At 39.8% G+C, this 25,712-nt stretch overlaps 1 protein-coding gene and 1 long non-coding RNA gene across 3 annotated transcripts in view; both read left to right on the top strand.

Moving 5' to 3' along the window:
* The window catches only part of LOC134868612 (uncharacterized), a 38,067-nt gene extending 35,672 nt beyond the window's left edge, over positions 1 to 2,395 (top strand). The window contains exon 3 of the long non-coding RNA XR_010166296.1: positions 187 to 2,395. This is a non-coding gene — a long non-coding RNA (uncharacterized LOC134868612). The remainder of the gene's footprint in view (positions 1 to 186) is intronic.
* Positions 2,396 to 4,153: 1,758 nt separating this feature from the next.
* On the top strand, positions 4,154 to 25,712 carry sppl3 (signal peptide peptidase 3). Of its 2 annotated transcripts, none has more exons than XM_063890096.1 (11): positions 4,154 to 4,694; positions 16,077 to 16,154; positions 17,476 to 17,582; positions 17,688 to 17,807; positions 18,023 to 18,101; positions 18,941 to 19,053; positions 20,273 to 20,379; positions 21,040 to 21,203; positions 21,430 to 21,608; positions 21,852 to 21,961; positions 22,657 to 25,712. In XM_063890096.1, the coding sequence occupies exons 1-11, from the start codon at positions 4,669 to 4,671 to the stop codon at positions 22,726 to 22,728; spliced, it is 1,155 nt and encodes a 384-aa protein (XP_063746166.1). In that variant the 5' UTR covers positions 4,154 to 4,668; the 3' UTR covers positions 22,729 to 25,712. The 2 variants fall into 2 exon arrangements, with proteins under 2 accessions (XP_063746166.1, XP_063746167.1); XM_063890097.1 differs by having other exon boundaries at positions 17,476 to 17,564.

Raw genomic sequence — 25,712 nt, forward strand, 5'->3', positions numbered from 1 at the left:
GTACTTTTTGTTCTACTTATTAATGTCCTGATTTATGTGTTTGGTAAAGCCCTTCACACTTATTCTCTGATTTCATTTTCTTAAGATGTTCTCTGCCAGTGCCTTATGACCCCCTCTGTCTCTTTCTGCATTTGTCCATCCCTTTCACTCTCCATAACCCTCACGATCTCTTTTTGTCTCTCACAGATTGTCTCTGTGCCTCTACCAGCTTCCTGTCTCCCTAATCCTTAATCCTGTGGAAATCGGTCAGGCAGAATGAGCCAGCTTTGATCAGGCTCTCATATCAGGCGTGCTAACAGTGTCAGCACACCCGGATCCCACAGAACCCTGGAGCCCGGGGGGAGAGCTTCAAACAGGCGTTCACCCCCTGACTCTGCTTGAGAGGAAGGGGAACGAGAGGCTGCAGAGTTCCTGTCTCAACTGCCAGCTCCAGACTCTGTCAGCAGCCTCTCTTTTTAATTTCCCAAACACCCCGATTTTTCATCATTTATCTGTGATGGCACCTCTGCTTTCGGGTAGGCTTTTTTCCGCATGAGCTAAACTTGCTGTGGGAAAAGAGATCAGAAGCTGGGGTAACACCATTAGAGGTTGAGAACAGTGTACAGCACAGCGATGTGAAAGTCACTTCTGGTTTTATCAGAGGTGTCCTTGACAGTAAGCCTTGATTCTGTGTTGCTGGGGTTTTGGTATTGTGATCCACGGCGCGCGATGATACCTGCCTGAGTGGGAGGCATGTCACACAACACCTAGTAATATTGTGGCATAAATGCATCATGCTGGAAATTAAGCTTGCACTAAATGTCAGTTTTTCACAGAACATCTATCAAAGTCCAACAAAAAAAAAAAACACACGCTGAATTGGGCCAAAGAAATGTGTGCTTTTTCCCACATTTGAATCCAGACACCCTACCCTGAAGAGATGTATAGTCACTGCATTACATTAACAAACCTGCTGCCACACAGTAAAGGTTTAGAGGGAGAAACCTATACTAAATGCATCATGCATACACTGACTTGGAATGAATGCCATAAGGCAAGTACTGCAGGGGAACACATATCAGAATAACCTGATATATTAATAAATATGCTCATAGCACACAGATGGTGCAGATATTAGTTGAAAGGTTATTTTATTGTTAGATAAGAAACATGTTAAAGACTCATTCAAAGAGTATACAACCTTACAGAACTAACAGCACATTAACGGTTTTCATTTCTCACATCACATGACCTGGAAGTTGGAATTCTCTGAAGATCTTCAACAAATCTCACAGTACACTCAGCCCATTTATTAAATCAGTTCAGATGGGTAATCAGATCATTTGAATCTGCTATAGAAATGAAGTATTTGCCTTGGCTGGTATATTTCTTAACTGGAGACAGACTAGTTCTCGTTATAATATCTGTGTTCATAATCCTTGTCTATAAAATGTGCAAAGAAGAAGTGATTGTAGCACCAAACAAGGGTTCAAACAAAAAGTTAAATAGAGCAAGAAGGGTAAAGGTATCTAATCCGAAATACCTGATAAATTGTTGGAAGAATACAAATGTTCCTATTTTGTAGACTCTCTCTTTACATTCTTGACTTCTGGTCTGCCCTTCTGTGTACGCCATCCAGCCTTCTCCAAGTAAAGACTGACATCTAGTGGCCCATCTAGTAATGTATATACTGCAATGCTAAGAGGGAACATTAATAACTCAATGCATTTTTTTCATTGCACAAAAAAGTAAAATAAGGAAAAAAGAATTAAATACATTCTACTTGTTTTTTATTTTACCACAAATCCCCAACAAATTAAGATATTTTGTCTGAATGTGCTATACAAACTAAAGTAAATGGAAAGGGAAAGACCCTGTTATTTGTGCCAAATGTATCGACCTTGTTTTAGTCAGTTATAAGTTGCTTGTATATTTACTTAACGAGCGCTACACCGCCATGCTAATGCTGATTATACTTATCACAGAACAGTGAGCCAGCTCATGTAATCTTATTTGAATTTTTACAGCATTCGTTATTTACACTTGCACCTGTAGCTTTTAAGTACCTTACATCAATATGAAATCAGTGCATGACAGATTTAGTTTTTTAAATGAAAGCCATCCACTTGAAGTTAATAATCGAAACATCCTGACAGCAATCAAGACTTGATTTACAACTGTCACACTAGCACTCATTTATCTTTGTGCAGTTGGAGCCAGAAACAGCAAACTGCAAACCTTCAGTCTTCACTGTTTGTTACTATTATCAGCTGATGTTCAGACTATCAGTCATTTCCAATGTGTAGCTGCCTGTTTTACGGAAATACTCCTGCTTTTAATATTCCTTCCTGTATTTCTGAAATTCCTCTCTTTGTACATTAAATTTGACTTCCTTAGAATGTAAATAAAGACTTGAATGATATACACTAAACAGAGACCAGTAGTTCTAAGACAATCTACATGGATGGATGGATGGATGGATGGATAGATGGACAGAGGAACAACGGATATATGTTCTACAAAGGATATAGGTTACGTAATTTAGGGTTCCAGTTATATCTTTAGTTTGTATCAGTTTAACAACATATTCAAACCCAAGAACGGTAATCTGGTGTCTGGGGTAGCAATGGATACTGTTGTGTCACAAGGACTGCAGGATGCTGCAGAGGGACCTTATTTGATCTTGAATGAATAATCCTGTCGGTTAATGGTCTTCCTCTTGTCTTGTGAATATGGGATTATGTTGCTGAGAACAGATTGTACATAATCTGTAAGAAAGCAGCTCTTTGCAGACAGTAGTAATCCCCATACTCGTTGATAAAGGGAATCCCGTTGACCCCTTTCCAAACCCTGATGGCACCTTTATCTACAGGGAAGAAATTGTCTCGGGGTAAGCCCTTTACAGAAACGTTTTTTTATCTTTAAGAATGATGATTTTATTTCACTGGTCTAGAATCAGAGTGTAAGACTCAGATCATGCAGTGGAAAGGAAAATAATGTTCTCCTGCACGTTATTGTGATTTAAATGCAATCAGTACATATAAACAGCTATATAAGGTTATGCCTGTAGCTGTGTACTTGTTGACTTTCAATATGAGGAAAATGATTGCAAATTATTAGTATAAGTACACTCATGGGTTCACATGGATGGTTTCACCACCAAACAAAGAGTGTGTATTGTTTTGTTAATGTCACTGAACAACAGGGATCAGAACAAAAATGTACAGAAAGCCGTGACTACAAGACACAGGGGAATGGATGACAAATAGCTTCGTTATTTAATGCCAAGGTAAGTTGATCTTGAACATTCAACAGATTTTAACAGAACCTGTGTGTGCCCTAACAAAAGTCCAACAGAAAAATATGTCCTGGTTTGGAATTTCTACAATCATTGCAAACTGCACGTTCTAGACTACTGAGGGCTCTCTACATTGACTAATGGCAGCACTGCAATGCGTGTTTGCCTTTCTATTAATCATCTGCAAAAACCTAAGTGAAACATAGTTGTTTTTTAGGAAAACAGAGGGGAATGAAAGCCACCATTGGACTATCCCTTTGTATTAACATTGATCAACCTAAGGGGGCACCACATTTGTCAATTAAAACATAAAAAAGGAAATAAAAACGGTGACAAAGGCATAATATGTTTATTTTTATTTTATTGCAATGGCTTGTGTAATACACCATATTGTCTATGTATTGTTATGGTCTTACTGTGTTTTGTTGTATACAACAGCCTAATTTATTTATCTTCTGACTAGGGGCCTTTAGACCCTGAGCGGAACTGATTAAAATAAACTAGCCGATTATTCTTTAAACCAGTACTCTTTCTTTGCTAATTAATATAAAAGACCTAAAGCACATGTATCCCTATGTGTATAACCCTTTGTATTTACTCGCAATTTGTTCACAAAATGTTGGTTTTGTAACCCATTTCTCATCTTTATAGTTATTAAAATTAGTCTATAGTACCGCGGGATGTGGGTTCGTCAGTATTTTGTCAGTATTGAAAAACCGTCTTTTGCGATTATGTCACATTATTCCGCAATGAATTAGGTCTGTACAACCATAAATGACATTTAAATCGACGTAACGACTTCCAATTGTAGGTGTATATGATAGGCTGCAATGCTGCCAGCTGAAGGGAAACCATTGCAAGCGTTTTCAGTGCACAAAAGCGTTTCAGTGCACGTCCTACTTGTAAAGCTCTACGGCAGGGCGATTTTGCGCGTTCCCGTGACTCCTCGCCATAGAAAACAAAGCTGAACGTCTTCCATAACAGCTAGGGGTGCAGAGTTGAGGAATATCTGAAATTAACCTGGATACATCGTGCTGAATATGGATATACAGTGGGTGTAGCATCGTTGGAAACCGAGCCTTCTCGGCTGGGGTGACGGCAGGACATTAAGCGAGACTGACGAAAATAACATCAGTGTTTTTTTTTTCTCGGGGTGCTTTGTCTTGTCCACCTAACGATAGCAAACCATCATTCCCATTTCAATTGCAAGATATTCAGCTAGTGACTACTAGCTGTCGCCGGGATGTATCATTATGTTGTCACCTAAAAGGAACTGCTAGGACGTTGGATTGTGAAGGATAAGCAGAAAACCTCTCCGAGGTCCCATCGGGTTGTCACCGGGACCTGAATCTGTGTTAGCCACAGTCGCGGAACCCACTGTTTTCGGCGATATGGCGGAGCAGGGCTACTCATCTTGGTGAGTGCGCACAGGCATCGCGCTACCGAATAGCAGTGGCTACCTTAAGCTAGCTGCTACTAAAGCTAAGCCCGATTCATATAGGACACTAAACCAATGAATTATATTTCTGACGATTCACGGAAATACGTGTCTCTTCACATACATGCATTCAGATGCATGTATCACCGTCTAGAGAGCAACATGTCTCTCATCTCATTTTTTTCTTTTGCAGCTTAAATATTGCTAACAGCTAACTTGAACAGGCTGGTTAGCTAGCAGCGGCTAATAAGCTCCTCCAGCGGACGCTATGCTAACCCAGCATCGCTCTATTCCAATGGTGCTATTGTGAGCGAGTGCTAAAGAGCTAGCTGCCTGGCTAACGGCTTGATAAGCTCATTGGTTAGCCAGCTGGTGAATGGCTCGTTCGCTCAGTTATACAGCGCTTGCTTTCTGTAAATCGTTATGTTTCACAATAAGCCCAATGTTGCATGACAGTGACAAGCTGATGATTAAACGTTAGCTGTGTCATCAAATGACTGTTAGCTGATTAGATGGCTTACTGGCCGTCGTCGACCTGCTGCACACAATAACAAAGGTTCTGCCGTAGAGCTAAACTAGCTAACTGGCATCGCAGTCATGTCCCAAAATGCCAGTTTCAGTTTGAGATTTACACTGCCTAACACCATAGGTTGTAACAAAACATATCTGCAGAATTATGAGGTATACACAATTGTAGCCAGGGTATCGTTATAGTTGAACTTTAGTGTTTGGTGGAGATTACATTAAAGAGATGGTCACCGAAATGCGTTGCCCCCCTGAATGAATATGACCTGACTTTTTATTGAGGCCTAGCTAATTAATGTAGGCCAAATTATGCTTGTTTGATTCCGGCAACACGGGTTGAATGTTTCATGATTATTTTAAATCATCGTCTTATGTATAAAGTGAAATCCAAAAACTCTCCAACAGCGGAACTACGTTCACTTATGGTTGAAGACCTCCACAGAAAGGCGGTGTGTTGATGTCTTGGCCATGTAAAACTCTCCTTTTATATCATTGTTTTGGGAATGACTTAATAAGTATCTGTTGTAATCAGTTTGAGATAAATTAACTAAAGCGTTTTCTGATATATTTTCGATAAATTGATAGGAGCTTTGTATCATTGTAGTTTGGCTAAAAACCCTGTTCCTTTTGATGTTATAATATGCCAACGTTTTGTCATAAACACAGCTAATCGAACTTGTTTAGTTGTTTGTATTGACATCATTTGTTTCCTTTTTAATATTTTATTTAACCTAAATTCTAAGATAAAATGGACCTTTTAATAATCCCCATATGGAAATTCCCTGAGGTTTTGAGGAATGTTATGACATCGATTGTTATCATCAATACTCATCATTTAATAAAACAGCAGTAGTTTTATCAGTGAATGCAAAGTGACACCCACTGTAAAATATTTGCAGGCTTATATTGTCCAAGGAATAAATGTGATTGCAAGTGACATGAAGTTAAAGTTAAGAGGAAATGCGCAGGAAAACGTATATATTATGTATAGTATAAAACAATTTAAAACTAAAATATTCAACAATTTTAGCTATGCTTGAAGTAATACTGTAAACTATTGCAATCGGTGAAGAAGGTGATGTGGATTTACATTTGTGTTTCATTCAATGGTAGCTCAGACAAGTTACTTTGTTATCAATACTGTCATATGATGCAGAGAAGACATTGCTCGAGCTTAATTCAGTGTAAAGAGAGTCTGCTAGTAAGGGCATACTTCATCGTTAATTTACTGTAAAAGGCAGTACAGACAGATTAAGTACCCAGTACTGATAACGTATTGATTTAAATTGAATTTAAAGACTGAAACTAGTACATTAGTTTATCACCAATAACATGATAAATGATCAGAAGATAAAGACACACCTCTGTATTAATATCATGTGATCCGGGTACATTGTCTGGATAATGACATCCAACCCGAGTGTTTTACTACACTCTTAGGACAGTGACAGTCTATTGTGCCAGACTGGCTTAAATGTCAGTGAAGATTATTCAGAGATGAATAATCAGTAAAGGTGGCAACGCAGCTAAAGCTTCAGCTATACCAGAGCTTAAAGTTAAACGAAAAACAAAAACCACAATGATAAGTCATGTTTTACCACTGCATTGTCCAAAGACCAAGACTTAAAATGAATCAGCAATTGTTTTTGCGCTGCACATAAACATACCATCATCGGCAATATTACAACCCTCTGACACAAGCTATTGCCTTTTTTATTTACGTCCTTAAATTTGAGTTTGTTTCACAGACTTTAGGTTGTAAACGAGTTTGAACATCTAAGACTTTTGAGGCTGTAAATCGGAACAGAAATTGTACAAATTACATCACTATCATATCCATCTTTATACAGGAGTTTAAAACCCTTAATTGAATTGTGGTTCACAAATGGTAATGCATGTTTATTTAACTGTGCGACGACTACGTCAAATAACTTATTCATTATTTTTTAAATGTGCAGATAGTTGTGTCTCATTCAGTCTTTTGAAAATGTTAATCTGCCAGTTTCTGCTTTTGAGAGACTTAAATACTTGTATTTTGTATAAAGTTTTACTGGTATTTGATAGCAAATGTTAAACGACACAGACCGCTACCTACATTGTGTGCAGACATTTGATTGGGATGCTGTGCTTGGCAGCATTTGCATGTTCTGTTTGCACAATCAATTTTGTAGCTACAAATACTCCCTGGATAAACTGCTTATAGGTAAACCACAACAAGCCCTATTCAACCTTGTGGTGATCAACTGGCTGATGTACAGTTTTGTTGGAAAGCTGCCAAGTAGTACGTTTGTTGCCGATTTCAACTGTCATTGCGCTAGCTTCAGTTCAGTCCAATATGGATAGCTTTATGTTACATAACACTTGTTTATTCATTTGTTAATAGGGTAATTTTTCTCCTAGTTTCACTTCCTTTTTTAAAGCTTTGCAGCTTTTGAATGGCATGCTGTGTATGTCAGAACTTAACAACCATCCCATTTCAGTTGAATTGAATTGAAGTGAAAGTAGGGCTTCCTGAATTGCACGTGTAGGTTAGAGCAGACCTACCCAGTATATGGCTTTATACCCATATTCTATTTCAGTTTACCTGTCAATGATGCTAAATGCTCTGTTACACTACTTTTTGTATCTGGGAAACCTGAATGAGTCAATGAACCTGTTTGCCATTTTATGAAAGCTTTTAATCAGATTTTCTTTCTTTTTTTTAAGAAGAAATTATTATTTATTTATTAAGAAACCACCACATTTTACCATTATTCTTCTGTTGCTGGTAGGCCAAGTATCAACAATACCTTCTTATATTTCATCAGTATATTTTGCATTAGCTATTATTGCCCAATTGTGTGCATATGCTTGGTTTAGCTTCTCAGTTGAACGCATTGTTAAACATATGGATAACAGGACTTTGTTATGTGGATAGGGTGGGAGATAAGCGCGTTTGTTGGTTAAGTAGAAGAAAACAATCTTTGTAACACCTGAGTGAACAAAAGCATTCTGATGTCATGACCAAGCTCTCGCTGTTAGTCAGAGTAAACCCACTCTGCCCGCACAGCCAGGTATAATCTTCAGTATAAACAGGGCAGCCACCAACCACATCAGTCAAACTGAAAGGCTGATATTATGCTGTGTGTAATGTGCCGTGTTTCCAACACATATTCAGGCTTATTTTTGATGCAGATGGTTGAAGATCCGTATTATGTACATTTGCGAAGTTGTAGTCCTTAGGTATATTTACTTTTCCTTTGACTTTTTGTTCATTCATTTGAGAAAAATCCTTCCTTAAATAACATGGTTACTAAGATCTAATCCCTGAATCCCAATATTAACACTATTCACAGTACAATTTCATTTGAACTTGGCCTTTCTAGAAATGTACTGATCAAGGAGTCGTTCACAGAACTCAAAAAGCAGGGGGAGGTTGAAATTGACTTCCCATTTAAAATTTGTCGATTCACCTCATTAACAGTAATATCTAGTGTAGTCTTTTGTAATAAGCATCTGTGTTACGTTACAGAAGACTAATGACAGGAAGCACTCTGACATATCCGCTTGTATACCCTTTTTTGTACAGAATGTCTTATAGATATAGATGTGTCCCTTTCTCTAAAGCCGTCATTGTGCAAGGCATCGTTGTGCCAGGACCTCACATGTATGGGGTCAGATCAGTCTCATAATACACAAATGCACACAGAAGGATCCACACAAATGTTGTTCAGTTTCATATACATGTAATTAAAATCCAATTACAGTTTTCCGTTTCAAACCGCTGAACCTGCATACACAAACCGCTCTCTGTGCATGGATCGCTGTGCATCCGTGTGTGGGTTTTTTTGAGACTCCCCTGACAGTCACCCGATTCGTACTTGTAATGTTTTTTATCTATAGCCAATCAGATGTCTCCTCCATTCTTAGCCAATCACATGAGGGTATGATTTCTTGCGTTCATGACGTAGCGCTTCATATACGCATTTTGCGCTGTCCGGAGCTGACCGGTCAACTTCAACATGGCGTCTAGCACAAGTGTGTCTCTGTGTGAATGATTAAATATGTTTTAGTTATGAATTCTTGTGACGTTAGTGAAGTGTTACTGTTAGCATGGAAGTAATATGGGTGGCAAGTTAGCTACATAATGCTATTAGACTACCTAGGACCTTAACCGGTTAATCCTATTTAACGTTAGCTCTAAATATTCAATTCCACTCCATCATTAAACACAATTCATTCTTGCTAAGCTGTCCTTAAAAAAGAAAACAAGAGAATGAAAGAAGTTAAAGACATGTATGGCTAATGTTAGCTATTTAAGGTAGTAATCCTAGGTAGTCTATTAGCATTATATCGCTAACTTGCCGGCAAACACTAGCATTACATACCACCCATATTACTTCCATGCTAACAGCAACACATCACTAACGTGTCAAGAATTCATAACTAAAGCATATTGAGTCATTCACGCAGAGACGCTTATCACTTCCACTTGTGCTGGACGACATGTTGAAGTTGACCTGTCAGCTCCGGAGAGCGCAAAATGCGAATATGAAGCTCTACGTCATGAACGCAAGAACTCATACCCTCGTTGGGGCGCGCTCATGTGATTGGCTTAGAATGGAGGAGACATCTGATTGGCTATAGATGGAAAACATTACAAGTATGAATCGGGTGACCCTCAGGGGAGTGTCAAAAAACCCACACACGAATGCACAGCGATCCATGCACAGAGAGCGGTTTGGGTATTCAGGTTCAGTGGTTTGAAACGGAAAACAAAATGTGTGGATCAAAAATACACATGTAAACTTTTTCTGTATTTGGATTTTATTTACATGTAAATGAAACGGAACACATTTGTTTGTGAATTGAAAAATATGTGTGTGAATCCTTCTGTGTACATTCGTGTATTATGAGACTGATCTGACCCTTTATGTCAATCTTCCAGTCAACTTCTACGCTGGCTCCTTGAACTGTCGTTCAAACAAGAAAAATAAATCCAGGGAAGACCGTAAGCACAAACTAGAGAAGCAACGCAGGAGAGATGTACTTATTTTCATGGAGGCAAAGAGGTCACCGTTGATCACAGATTGTTCCTGAAGGATGTTACCCATTACATCCATAATTGAATGAGAAAGTAGAGGCAGATAAATGTTGATTCCCAATTAACGGTCCAGTGGCGAATTCAGCCAGTGGCTACTGCAATCTGAGGTGAATATTATTGAGTGTAAAGTTAATGTACTGTTAATGCTAGGGGCTCCCAGTCTCTCAGTTTGTGTCTTATATCTCCATGTGTATAATCTGATGGGACCTGAGTAAGATGGTTTTTTTTAGATATTGAGACCTCATGGCAGCATCTGTAAAAGTCTTCATTGTAGTCTGGTGACCTGGTCCTTAGTGTTCAAGTCATGCATGCAACTGGGCTTGATGGAGGACGGTATTGGAATTGTGTTATTGAAAACCTAGTCTGTCAGTGAACAAGGACGTCTTATGGCACTTTGGGCTGCCATCCAGCCCTCAACAGTCCGGGATTGTATTTTGTTTTTAAATGTTCCATTCATCTATCTCACCCATGTTCTACAGGCTTCTGTGCGCAGATTTCCGACGAACCAGTTCGGTGCTAGAATATGAATTAGGGCCTCGGTAGATTAAACTAGCTGTGTATCTGCCCGCTGTGTTGACAGTGACATCATTAGTGTTTGCGTATATAAGAACAAGGTCAGTTTCTTAATCACTTTCTTAATGCTTGAGCCCAAACTGTTGGCAAGAAATGTAACCTATTTGGTTTAAAACCCAAAAAAAGACACATTGTCATTTGGTGTGACATTTTTTGTGACCTACATTCTGGGCCAAGTATACTGGCCCATTTGTATTTTGATGAATCTGTAAAGATGCCCAAGAGTGTTTTGGAGTCATGAAGTAGGAGTCTGTATTGAACAAGACTGGGGCAAAGCTACATGATGCAGTAGTGTCCCAGTGTCCTGTTTCCACAGTGAACTACATGTCCCCTCCTCCCATCTTGGATACCCTGTAGTTTTTTCTATTTTACTGAATGAATGAAAAAGACAGGAGATTCTGCCTTATTTCCTCCCATCAGCATCACAAAGAAACTGAATTCCTGAGTCACATGCCACCAGAATGAGAAATGATTTGCAGCACAGAATTCTTTTATGCAAGGACTTTTGTCTCTGTCAGTACTTGGAAGAACACTAGTAATGCAGCCCGGCGATACTCAAACAACTGAAATGGTATTCAATCCATGCCAGCAGCAGGAAAGGGCTGTTGCAGACCCTACTATTTCTAGTCATGATAACTAGTGTCTTTTTTTAGTTGTTAGCCCATATTATCCAAATAAAAAAAACCTTTCCTGAGCAAACCGCTTACTCATGAGCTACAATTTATAGCATTAAATTGTTTATCCTCTATGTTTCATACTTGGGCTCTGCCATATGTTTTGTGCATCCTGTATTTACTAGTACTTAAAAATCAACAGAAACCGTTGACAGATGCTGGTTCAACTCGATGGTTATTTTTTAAGAACAGTGTCTTGTTGTGAAACCAATATCCTGTTATGTGTCGTTATGATAGTGTTGCCCGGCGTCAACTATTCTTGCTTTTTGCTAATGTTGTTTTCATGTGTGGAGCATCTGTCATCATGACTTGTAAGGCTTTCTGCCACTTCTCGCACCCTCTGGAGCTTTGTCTCTCTTTGTCTCATTTATTATTCTCAGTAATTTGAGAGTAATGAACGTGGTTGATATGGCACACACAATTATGCATTTGTGAGGCCACCACGGATATAAGAGTTCAACAAATATCGGCTTAGTAGCCTATACCTTACCTATATGTGGATTTTATACAGTGTGACATTTACAGTTGAATAATAAACTGTGTGACCGTGGGACTTTGTACTAACTACTTCAAACATATTTTAGCATTAATTTACTGCAGTTACACTTTGTCCGACATACAGCTCCGGTAAGAATTAAGAGACCACTCCACATTTTTCTTAAATCTTTATCTCTACATGTGTGGCAGACATTTCAGTGTCTGTTGAATTTTCAGTAGTTTATAGAATACAATTTAAAAAATAATAATAATCATTTAACTCCAAAACATACCTATAAATAATAACACGAGAGAAAATGATAATGCTGAAGTGGTCTCTTAAGTTTTTCCGCAGCTGCATATGCTAATACTGGCCGATTAAGAGGTCTAAACAAGTGCAGTTTTGTGTAACCAAAATGTGACGGATTGCATTATGGGATTTTAAACATAAGATAAGATAAGATGTACCTTTGTTAATCCCCGTGGGGAAATTCAGTGGGTTAAGCAGCAACAGAATAAGAATGAAAAACAGGGCAGTGTGGTTCACACAGGATAATAAAACAAAAATAATATGATGTGCCGGTTAGTATCTGTTGAAACAAAAAACTGAATTAAGGACTTCAATGAACATATAAACAATTTGAATCCGGATTGTCAAATATATTTACATTGATTGATACGGGTAAAAGTCTTTGTGCAAAAGTGCAGGTTTTATGTGCAGTCCGGTTATTGTCAGTGAGTCACATGGTTAACCCCTTGTTGTGCAGCCTGATGGCTACAGGCACAAAGGAGTTTCCCAGGCACTTATGGCTGTGCTGAAACATAGTATACCTTGGACTCTATGTCTGCGTACCCATTTGTATACTTTCTTTCCTTTCAGTATGTGCTGCAGCTGGCCTTACAAAGAATATACTGTTGCTCTTACAATGCATACAATTTAGGATCTACTATTTTCTTCATAATCATTGAGCCTTATACATTGACCCTCTCACTCATATATCTGCTGTGCTGTGGATTGTGGGTTCTACAAACTGCACCCTAATGCAGGAGGACATCATGGTGTTTTTGGCCTACTGTGTGTGTAATTCGATGTATTTCAACAATATTTGTCTTGCATACTGATTAGCACGGGTATTGAAAGGCACCATGGTTTTTTAAATTATAATTTATAGACATTTCTTGGTGATTTATGTTGAATTTTACAACTCAAATAAAATGGCACAGTGTGAAATACAGTGCAGTAGCTAGATTTGGAGCACAGCCCATGATTGTGTATATAGCCTACCAACTTTCACTGGGTTGAAGAGAGCTGATAATTCAGACAAATGGATCAGCTGATGGCTGATAGAGTTGCGTGTATGATGCATTAGTGCAGACTAAAATGATGATGGTTTTATTGGACTTCACTCTTCTTATTGTGTTTTTTAACTTCAGCCTGAATACCTCACCTATATCCAGAGACAGACAGGTCAGGGTCGGGGTCAAATCTGCGCCTCTAAACTGCAGGCAGCCACTCCACAATGGCAGCCTTGTCTTTGCCTCAGAAAAAGGCCTGCATTATAAGGTTGAATGTCAAGTGTAAGCTACGTCAAGCCCCCAGATCATTTATAAGGGAACCATTTGCTTCGTTGACACAACACACTAGAAGCCTGATCACACTTGTCTTGAAAAAAGAGACATTTTAGGATTAGTTAGATGTATAATCTTACAACATCTCGTTTCTGAGAGTCACGGAAATCTGTTTTGTATTAATACTCTTCTTCTCACAGCTGAGGATATGCTTCTGTCGGCTCCTCTTCAGTGTTTCAGTCCCTCAACACACAATTACATGTACAGATTGCAAGAGGATTCAAGACGTTTGCTGAATTGTATATTTAAAGTGTTACTTGAGTCAATGAATTATTGTCTGTGGGAAAAATAAACCCAGATTAGAGCTGTTTGACTGTGGCAAACATCTTTTATATCAAAACTAGGAGGCTAGATCCATGAAGAACTTTGTGCTCTAGTAAACTATGTAATCCATAGAAATTAGAAAGGCTCGTAGTAACACCAAATCCTGGCTCCAGGAAGTGATGATGTCCGGGCGTTGACCAACTTCTACCCGGGCTCTACCAAGCTGACCTAGAGTCAACTGTAAAAGAAAGGGAACAAAAGACAAAATCAAGCCAAAGTGGTTACTGAAAATAACTTTGATCAATCGCCCGACCCTAGACTGGTATGTGTTTTATATAGTTTAGAGATGATGACCGTTCATCTTGCAGGCATGTCTTGCAACAGCATGCTCAGTGTTTTTGTATCAACAGCATTGGCTGGTGCATTTCAGCTTACTCAGGTATTTCATTGAATGTTATAACTGTGAAAAGGCCTAATTAATAGTAAGGAGACCATACCATTTGTGAGAATAAACCCTCTGACCATGTTTCCAATTTGAATTCAACCGTATGATTGTTGATTTCTTTTTTTACATGCACCTACATTTGCATGTATTTAATTTCTTGTTCTTGAATGGTTTTGCTTTGCTTCTTTTTTGTGTAATTGTGGCACCCACTGATCACTTGGAACAAACGTATGTCATAACACAGCAGCATTTGTGTAGCGTGCTGGCGGGGATTCAAAATGATTCACATTCTATTCTAATATTGTTTTAGGTATTCACTCTAAAGCATTGTAAATTATTCTTGTCTTATTATTTTGACTACAGTAATAATAGTCGGCCCAGTTCCCTTTTTTATATACATGATATCCACACAATTTTGGTTGTGGAAGTATGTTTGGCTGCGTGCTTTAGAGGGCGAAATGTGTCCCATGTGCCTGCAGGAATTCAAAGTAGTGGTGATAAAATGTCCCCGACCGATGTGGGATTGTCAAATTGCAATGAATCTGAAATGATTGACTGAAATTACAGTTGGCAATCTCAATTTTTCTTATTTTCTAAAGCATGTGGTATGACCAAAATATAGAGGGAACTGTGACACGATGGGTTTGAACTGATATTTTGTATGGTGGAGTTGAATATGAGGTAGGTGGGAAAGAGAAACCTGCACAGTTAAACCGAGGTTAGAACTTATTACGCAGCTGTTCATGCTCTTTGTTTCCTCTCATAATATGAATTTAAGTTGTGACTAAAATCAGACAGTCCATTCTCATGACTCACTGTCTCTATGGTGAAGGTAGCCTCAACAGATAATAACTTGACATTTGTTTGCTATTTCAAGGTCTTCTTGGTGGTGTGTAATAGTAGACTATGTGCATTGTTTGAAATGAATGATGTACGGTCAGATATTCATGAAACCATCTTTTGCAACATTTAACAAAAAAAGTCTCCTTTGGCTGACTCTCTCTCTCTCTCTCTCTCCCCTCTCTTTCTCTCTCTCTCTCTCCCCCTTCCTTCCTTTCTTGGAAAAGCTTCATGCAGACGGACAGATTTCCGTCTTTCAAAAATAATTACAGTAGCTTATTGAACCTTAAAGAACAAAGTCGGGAAACATTGAATTGATCCGAAGGATGACAGGAAGTCTGAGTGCATCAGATGGGGATTGAAGTCCAACAGCAAATGTGTTTTCCCTTTTCTCAGCTTTAAATGGATCAGCAATATGCTCACAAATGGAACGGTTGCTTTTTGGGGACAAGTTCCAAAAATGGTAATGATAATCATCAATATCAAATGGCAGTCTGCTAACTTTGATGCGGCTCGCTGTGTAAAAGATTCCAGGCAGTGCCAACAAAAGAAGAACGCACGTTAACAAGAGCTGGTAGTCTTGGAGTCTTTTCAAAACGGCTCAATTACTTTGCTGCTGTTCATGTGATGGTGAAGGAAGTGACAACATGTTTAGTTGGAAAGTAAACAATGCATGTTGTTACAGTTAATCAATGTGATATCAGTATGATGACCTTTTGTTCTGGAAACGGACCGTGTTTATCAGCAGAAACACTGTACTTCTGTGTTAATGTTGCACTAAAGAAAATGTGCAGTTTCACTACAAACAAGCTGTGCTCATTTTCCTGTTTGTATCTCTCTCTCCTCTTTAGGGCATACTCCCTAGTGGACTCCAGCCAGGTGTCCACCTTCCTCATCTCCATCCTCCTCATCGTCTATGGCAGCTTCAGGTGAGTGTCACTAAATAAAGTAAAGCTGTGGACAGTGACTTACAGAGGACTCGTGTTTGCATCATTGTACCTGTAGCCTCCAGAAATAGAAACATAGGATCAGTTCAGGATTTTATCTTCCAATCTGCATCTCTATGTCCAATGTTTAACACAAGGGAAAATACATTTAATGTAACATGACAATCACAGTTTATAATCGTTTAGTGTGATTTATTAAATAATAGTTGATGCTTTACACTCACAGGCTTTTTGTTATGACTGCCTCTCTTAACAGAAGGCCTTATGTTTACATAAGCTTTTGCCTCAACGTGTCAACTTCTATTGTCTCATTTTGGAACATAAACCGGGTTCCTCAGGGTTCAATTTGGTTAATGTGTGTAAAAGACCACTTGTTGCATCCCTGTTTGACTCTCTCCTGGTCGAAGACGCCAAGCTCACATTACACCTGATGGGATTTTGGTGCATTCGGTGCATTGAAAGAACCAACATCTAATGGTGTTGTGATTGCTTTAGTTGCATAAGCACATTTTTTAGATAAGTCTTATGATCAAGTAAATGGCTTGACAGGCTTTAGTTCTCAGGCTGAACCGATCAGATCAAGCTGCACTGAGCTCATTACAGTCTGCTGCTGCTGTCAGGAGAGGAAATCTTTTACAGGCACTTCGTTTCCACCCATCTTTTTTAAAAGCTACATATTGAAAGAAGGTTTATACACTTAGCTGGGGTTCCCTTGTAGATATTTTGGATATTCTGTTATGTATGCTACACATTACAACAGGTTAAAGATATATCGTGCGGTGTGACAGTTTCATTTTCTTAATGTGACAATGCAACTATGCTTTGTCAAACTGTCTTCAGTGATATAGGCCTACACCTGTAGGGAGGAAAACAGATGTCGCAATGAAGGGGAAATAAAATGTTTCACTTTTGTCTGATGAACAGGAAAGAACCACAGCAAGGAAATGAAAATATTTTGTGTTTTTTTTTCAGGTTTCAGTGTAATCTAAAGGTCTGCCATATTAAGTCATAATTTGAAACTTTAACCACACTTTAACCAAGTCAATTCTATTATTGACTACTATCCTATTCCAAACCTAAAGAAAAGGCTTTTTTCCCCAAACTTATGCAAAGAAAACCTGAGTTATCTATATTCCATTGACAGATATTATCTGTGTATAAATAACAGCTACCGATTTGTAAGAGTTGTAGTCAACAGAAGTTTCCTACACAGCCTCGTATCAACCGTTTACATGCTTCTGAGATTGGGATTACTGATGCCCCGAGTCACACTCTACTGCTCTTCCTCCCCTTCCCCCTGCAGGTCATTAAACATGGATTGTGAAAACCAGGAGAAGGATAAAGATGGGAACCCGACAACGGGGGGTTTTAATAACAGCAACACAAACAACAGTGAGTGTTATATACAAGGCAAGGACAAAAAAAACCCGACGCACAATTTTTTGCGGAATTAAAAGTATCAATGTATTGTATCTTTAAGTTCTCCTCACTTCTTCGTGCATATTTTCTTTGCAGGTATTCAGACTATAGACTCCACACAGGCCCTGTTCCTGCCCATAGGAGCCTCAGTGTCTCTGCTAGTCATGTTCTTCTTCTTTGACTCGGTACAGGTGGTCTTTACCATCTGCACTGCAGGTGAGCGCTCCTGAACGCAACACAAAAACTCTACAGTGGTAGGATTACCATAATACGGCTTTCACGTCTCTGCTCAGTGGTTACACACTGAGAAAGGCCTCTTATCTGCGTTTATGATTAAAACTGTAAAGACCATTAGCTGCCGTATTAAACATGAACTAAAACGAGCCGTGTGGGTTCTTTTTCTCACCGCTGTGCTTTGTTCTCTTCCTCAGTTCTTGCAACAATTGCATTTGCATTCCTCTTGTTGCCAATGTGCCAGTATCTGACCAGACCATGTGCCCCACAGAACAAGTAAGGAAGTCATACGGATGTATGTCCCTTTATATCATGTATGATGTCGCTTAAACTGCTCCATGCTGTTTTGTATGTCTTACAGATATTTACAAAGGTCATGTTTCACTATATTCATTGTCACTGTACTACATTCACTTAGTTCTTAATGTTATATGCCCTGTAACATTTGCGTTTAATAGGTTCTAGGTTCAGGTGTCTGGACATCTTAAGCACAAGGAATCACCAACACCAAACGCACCTAATCGTTAACCGATATGAGCACCGCCTCCAGTTTCAGATCCACAGTCTCCTCCCTCTATAGGCTATATTTTGCACATTAATCTCAGGCCCCTTGTCTTTTCTGGTCTCTCCCTTAAGATAAAATCCAGTTGAGACACAAGCCAGATAATTTAGACTTTTTCTCTGGCTATATGCAAATGAAGGTCAGCAGCAATCCAGCCCAGAAGGAGGTGGCAATGCACGTGAAGCTGTTAGGTAGACACCATACTTGAGACGGAAAAAACACTTGGGATATTTAGTAACAACAATGAGGGTGTAACCAGTGTTCGCTGGCCGAAACTATCTATAATTACTTGATGAATTGTTTTATATCACCTTTTATCCTCTTCACTGGCTCTTAGTCGCTCCACTTGCTCGATCAATGCTCTCTCGTCCTACTTGTTCTTTGTCAAGCATTTAAATTCGACTAATTTATTAATCTGTTAGAATTTGGCCAGCTTCTTTCACTGATGCTGAAAAATCCCACAAAGGTTCTGTCTCTCCCTACATCTCTTATGTTTACTCAGCTTAGTTCTGTGCGATCTAGATAAGAGTGTATCTTATTTTTCTTATTACAGGATTTCCTTTGGCTGCTGTGGGCGTTTCACTCTGGCTGAGCTCCTGTCCTTTTCCCTCTCTGTTCTCCTGGTGCTCATCTGGGTACTGACTGGACACTGGCTCCTCATGGACGGTGTGTCTCTCACTCATGACTGTTGTGTCAGTGTTTCCATTCACTATAATTCAGTTATTTTATTCAATATTTCCAGAAAATAGCTCTGCAGCGCGTTGTATTCTGTGAAGATTAGACACATTTCTCCTAATATGGCCCATTAGACATTGCATTTAACTGTGTGTGTGTGTGGGGGGGGGGGTTCTTAGCATAGCTGCTCACTTTTTTCTGGGAATAAAAACAGGTCCGCCTTTTTAATCTTCTGGACAAAAAAAGTCAATTTTCATCTGTTTTGGTAGAAGGAGCTTGACATTGTGATTCATGCGATATGCAGATTTTATCAAACACTATTTTCATGCTCTTCAGGGTGATGTATGCCAATACAGAACACACTAAAGTTAGTGGGCTGCTACATAACTGGTATTTAAGCTAACCGGTCTTGGTCCAAATTGGGATCTTAGTGCAGAGCGGAGGAAAGCATGTGGGTGTGTGCACTTATATTATTTGACCCAGTTGACGTCATTTCAAACATTACTGTCTTCTTCAGAAATTTGAACAATGCGGCCCTCATAAAAAGCTACACTTCATCACAAGATGAAACATTTGAATTGGAAATGAACATAAAATATGCACAATCTTAAGAGGATCTCGATACAAGCTGGACATACTGTGTGTGTCCCTTTCATGGGAACCAGTATAATAATGTTTTGCCCCTCTGGCATTTATTCTGAGCAGGTCTAATGAAATCTAATTTCCTTTTGTTTTTCACAATCCACTTAACAGCATACATAATGATATTTTAAAAGGAAGTCTATAAAGAATGAAATACCATACATGGATGTAACACTGGCCCGTATTGCAATAGCAGCAGTTAGGTTTTGTACTTAGGGCGTAAGTGCCGGTTGTTTTAGGGATAATGGTGAGTATACACACACACAGTTATTGTGTAAAGCAGCCATCATAATAAACATGTGCTTTTATTGACTCAACTCATCTGCATTAAAGCCTATCATGCCCTCATGTTCGGTCCCAACGCTCTCATGTGCCTTGTGCTCCCAAAAGGTGGATTAGCACATAAGTTTCATCAGAATAGACTGACTAATTAATTAGGCCTGTGTGCACAGTGATTAATGTTTCTGAAATAAACTTGCTGAAATGAGTTCCCATGTTGCAATTTCAGTGTATTTCTGCTGAAACGCAGAACTGTGTTTTTAATATCTTGTGTTTTTCCTCCCCGCAGCTCTAGCTATGGGCTTATGTGTCGCCATGATAGCCTTCGTGCGGCTTCCCAGTCTGAAAGTTTCCTGCCTGCTGCTGTCAGGACTGCTCATTTATGACGTGTTCTGGGTAAGACATGCTCCCATCCATAACTGCCCCCCGTCACAGCACTGACTGCTATGAGATACAGCAGCCAAACCGTGTTCACAAGGACAAACTCATTAAACAGAACGTCTACATAAATTATCCCTTTATCCGACATCTCACAACAAAGTAACGACACAGCTTAAGGACGCCCTCACATGTGTTTTTCTCAACATACACAAGCAAATACCGCCTTGCCAGCCAGATTGTGTTGCTTAGGAAGTGTTGCGTTTTTCTATTTTCCAGTAGCAGTGTGTTCTGGTGGTTAGCATTGATGCAGTAATCACCATCATGGCTGAACATACACAAAATGCAACCCTCATTAACAGAAACGAACAAGATGAATGATATAGAGGAAGCCATCTCATTGAGCCAAAATTTGGATAAACATCCCGATTTCCTCAGAGATATAAAAATCAATTTTTTTATGGCTGTCTTTTTCTGGTGCTTATAGATTAAGCTGTGATTTATTAGCTACATCTGGCCGTGTCTTTACTTTGCATCAGCTCCTTCATAGAGCACAAATCACAAAAGCTGTTACCGCCTAATTGCTAACTATAACAAAAGTGTCACCAAGTCAGTGTTAAAAAAGAGATGCGAGTATGTCAATATCACCAACCTAACTCCGCCTTTTCCCTCCTCCAGGTGTTCTTCTCAGCCTACATCTTCAATAGTAATGTGATGGTCAAAGTTGCCACCCAACCTGCTGAAAATCCCATAGATGTTCTCTCCAGGAAGCTCCACTTGGGACCTGGGATGGGCCGAGACGTTCCCCGTCTCTCCTTACCTGGAAAACTGGTCTTTCCCAGGTAAGAGTGAAGGAGCCATGCAGGGGAAACCGATACAATTGTATTTTCTGCTGAAATGCAGCAGAAACAGCTCCTCAAAGGTGCTAGCTTTGCTTTGTTCAGATTTGACATCGGGTTAGGACCAATATGTTCTACAGAAACCAATAACAAAAAACGGAACAGAAAACATTTGTTTCCCATTTTCACTTTTTAGAGTTTACCAACCATGTTTTTTCAATCCATGCAGCTCCACAGGAAGTCACTTCTCAATGCTGGGAATCGGAGACATCGTGATGCCGGGGCTGCTGTTGTGCTTCGTCCTGCGCTATGACAACTACAAGAAGCAAGCCAATGGAGAAGTCCCAATCTCCGGACGCATGCAGCGCGTCTCCTATTTCCACTGCACTCTAATCGGATACTTTGTGGGTAAGTAAGCAATCAATGCAAGGATGGATGTGAAAGGTCAAAGGTCTTATTGTTCCAGTAAGTGGGTCCCATTAGTTGGGTGTTTCCTAAAAAGTGTTCCAAAAACAAATATCATTTTTCAGAAAACATACTTTGCGTCTACATTTTTCCATCTTTCCTCTATCAGGTGTTTTAAGTATACTTTAAAAATAAAGAACACGTACTGTTGTCATGTGATTAACAATGATGTGACTCTGTCTTCAGGTCTGCTGACTGCCACTGTGGCCTCCAGGATCCATCGTGCTGCTCAGCCCGCTCTGCTATACCTGGTGCCCTTCACCCTACTGCCTCTGCTCACTATGGCCTACCTGAAGGTACGGGACGGGACAGCAACACACACTTAATTTTTTGTCACCCAATAAAGGGGTTGGTTAGGGGAGTTTGTCGTTATCTAGAGCAAGGGTTGAAAAGCACAGAGTGTGCCGTATTCTGTACACATTGTAAAGCCCCCCCCCCCCAAGGCAAATTTGTGATTTGGGGCTATGTAATTAACAATGATTCAACTTTTTTTTAAACAGAGGTTCAGCCGTAGCAGTTTTGCAGAATTCCTCAGTCTGCTTCTTTCTTTACTGTTCTCGGACAAAAAGGGGAAGGATTACTATGCATATTTTACTTTAGACTGAAACTGTCACTTTCAAAAAATGTGCCTTTTGCAGATGTGGTGAAGTACTGGAACTGTTAAATTGAAAACCAAACAGATGAATTATCAGTTAAACAGAACGCCTCCACAAAAAAGTGTTTCCTAATTTTGTGGCAACCTTTTTCCTTTTTGTTCGATTAAGCAGTCACTAGACATCAAGGACTTACTGTCTGCTGAATAATTGTTCAGGGTATTTTAAAGGCTAAAAACAAAGTTGTAGAATAAAAGAAAATGGCAGCAGGAGTAAAACAGATAAATGTTTTTTATTTTTACCTCAATAAAATTCAAAAGCAGTTTTCCTGGCTGAACCTGTGGGTAAGGATCAGTGAACATTTGATTCATTCCTCGTGTCTCATGTCTGGTCCTCAGGGGGATCTGCGGCGCATGTGGTCCGAGCCCTTCCACACCAAGACCAGCAGCTCCCGCTTCCTGGAGGTATGATGCACCCTGGGAATACCGACCAGTGCGGGGAGGACTGCGGATCCTTTACCTTTTTATTAGAGGGAAGGAGAGAGGGCGCACTCACAGTGAGGCCATGTTGTCATCACTTGTTCATGCTTTCTGCCAATCTTCTGTGAAAACCCTCAGAAGGACAGCAGTGTGTGGATCACAACGCCCCAACACGACTCATCTTTGGTCCCTACATCCTCCCCTGTTTCATCTCCGCTTCCTCTTTTCTGTTTATTTCCTGTTCATTATAGCACATCCTGCCTGCACTGTGTTTGTTCTGCCCCCTTCCCTCTCTTCATTCCTTTTTTCTCTTCTCTATAGTTAGTCTCATTTTGCCACTTCCCTCCAAAGGCCTCGTTCCATTCGTCAGGCCTCTTGTCTCTCTCTGCGTTTTCCTACCTTTCTCTCTGCGTCTCTAATTTTCTCTGCATCTCTGTTTGACACCGACTCAGATGAACTCGAGGGCCAGGCCTCCCCCTTTTTGTGGACTTAGGGTTGTGAGACATGGCTGGGGTTTATATCTATTTTTTTAGCATTGTCGTGGTCATTATTATTATTAATATTATTATTATGGAACGATTTAAACAAACGGAGAAGAGGCGGAGTGTTGCAGTGGCACAGGACGTTGCTCGGGAGCAGCAACACAGTGAAGGAGAAGAGTCTTCCCCCTCCATCCGTCACCCCCCCCTTCCCGCCCCCTGCTTTTCTCATCTGTCCCATCATCCCACCACACCACAATGGCTTCTTCCCAGCGCTCCCTGACACTCCTGCGAGCCCCGCCCTCCTCCTCTCTGTCCATCTGCTGTCCCCATTCCCCGCCCTCACAGATAACTATGTATTTTATTTAGAAAAGTTTTATTCTTGGCATATACAGAAATGATGCATTATAAATTGTTAAGCTGCCCCCAGCGTTTGAGGGGCTGCTTCTATTTGTATATATGTGTATTTGCGGTATTTTGAGTTTGTATTTGTGTTCGGGAGCATGTTGAACAGTGTGGGAAACTGACATCAGCCAACAGCCGAATATTGGTGAATTCTGTCGGCCAGTTGTCAAGTTGACTGGTGAGCATCCATCATTTAGAGGTTGTTTTCTAAAGTTCGTTGGCTTGTGTTATAGAAACATAGCTGATGGATCTTTGGTTAGAAAAAAATGGCTGGTTGATGACAAACTTAGTTTCCTGTGTGTGTGTGTGTGTGTGTGTGTGTGTGTGTGTGTGTGTGTGTGTGTGTGTGTGTGTGTGTGTGTGTGTGTGTGTGTGTGTGTGTGTGTGTGTGTGTGTGTGTGTGTGTGTGTGTGTGTGTGTGTGTGTGTGTGTGTGTGTGTGTGTGTGTGTGTGTGTGTGTGTGTGTGTGTGTGTGTGTGTGTGTGTGTGTGTGTGTGTGTGTGTGGAGTGAATGATTGTTTTACTTGCTTTTAATTTGATTCATGAAATGTTAAAAAAAACAATGACAATAGTCAGGTTTCCATTGAGCTGGGCGTGTTGGAGCAAACGTTGTCATGAACACATGACAAATGGAAACGGTTTGTGTCTAATGTACAAATTTACAAAAACTCCACAGGGGTCCATTTTCTTTTTAACTGTCCTTCTGCGGACAGATGGAAATGTAAGCAGTGTTTGGTTTTTTTTCAAATAAATGAATGTTGAATTAATTTTAAGGTATGCTATGTTACTTTTTATCATGGAACAACACCGTACATCATGCTGGGTTTTCTACCGAATTTCTTTTGTGCACAACCTAAATCTACACGTATTTAAGGCCACGTTAACACTAAAAGCATCTTATTTAAGACAAGTATAATGTCCGAGCATGATGATATGAGATCACTTTTTATACGTTTTGACAAGTGGAACAGCACAACAGCACATTTTACCTGAACTTCACCTCAGTTGATGAACACCTGACTATTGTGAAAGTTTGGACTCAAAGCCTGAAGATGAGGGTTAAGTGTGTGTGAGTGTGTGTCATCATCACATTATAAAGTCTGTATGGATTTAGGGAGGGGAGAAAATCAGTCATGCCCCTCAGAAATCCAAAATGGATAAAAGAAAATAACTCATAGGATGTTTTTCTGTCACTCTTTGGTCCCTGACAGTCTTACAATCTTTTTTATTGTCCTTCCACTTTTTTGTGGTGCTTGTCAGTTAATATCTAATGTATACTGGAAAAAGTGTGAGTGATCACACGGCAGGAAGTCGAAGAGACCTACGGACGACGCAGTTTGCTGGCTTTTTGTTTTCTTTTTTTACTTTTTTATGCTATCTGGCCGTGCATGTTATGTGTACAGTGTATAATTTTTCAGACTGCATCGACTGGGCTACAGCAGTTTTGAGTCTCTGCTGGCCCACACCAAGGCACTGGACCTATGAGCTGAGCTGGCCTACAAACAGCCGCGTCAGTGGGTGGGACAAAAGCTGCAGGTCAGAAAGACTGCCAGGGTCAGCGCTGACTGGTTCTCTGAAGCTGAATATGAATATGACCTGAACGCTGTCAGGTTGGGATGTCTAAACATGGACATCATGGAACCACAAGCCCCCTTCTCCCCTTCATGGACATGGCAAGGAAATATATAGATTTATATACATATATATACATATATATGTGTGTATATGTACATACATAAATAACTGATGACGATCATGGTGACAACAAAAATGTTTTTTTTATATAGAAATTGGATTTCTTTTTACCCCCCCTTGTTTGTATTTGTTTTTCTTTAGTGCTTTAGTTTTATGTTTTATTTCCACCTCTCCTCCCCTCTGGCAGAGTACTCAAGCTCTGTTGGTGCGTTGATATTACAGCTGAATGGATTCTGTATAGAAAAATGGTGAATAAATAAATTAAGAACTGTGTAGTGAAACATGAATCCTGAAGCGCTTCATCTAAAACACTTTGTCTCCTTTTAACCCGCTCCCTCTGACCCTTTTTCCCCTTGTTCAGGATTCTGCTGTAAATAAACATGACTCTAACTGTAA

This window comes from Eleginops maclovinus, chromosome 8 (assembly GCF_036324505.1).
Source record: "Eleginops maclovinus isolate JMC-PN-2008 ecotype Puerto Natales chromosome 8, JC_Emac_rtc_rv5, whole genome shotgun sequence".
In the NCBI taxonomy this organism is placed as follows: Eukaryota; Metazoa; Chordata; class Actinopteri; order Perciformes; family Eleginopidae; genus Eleginops; species Eleginops maclovinus.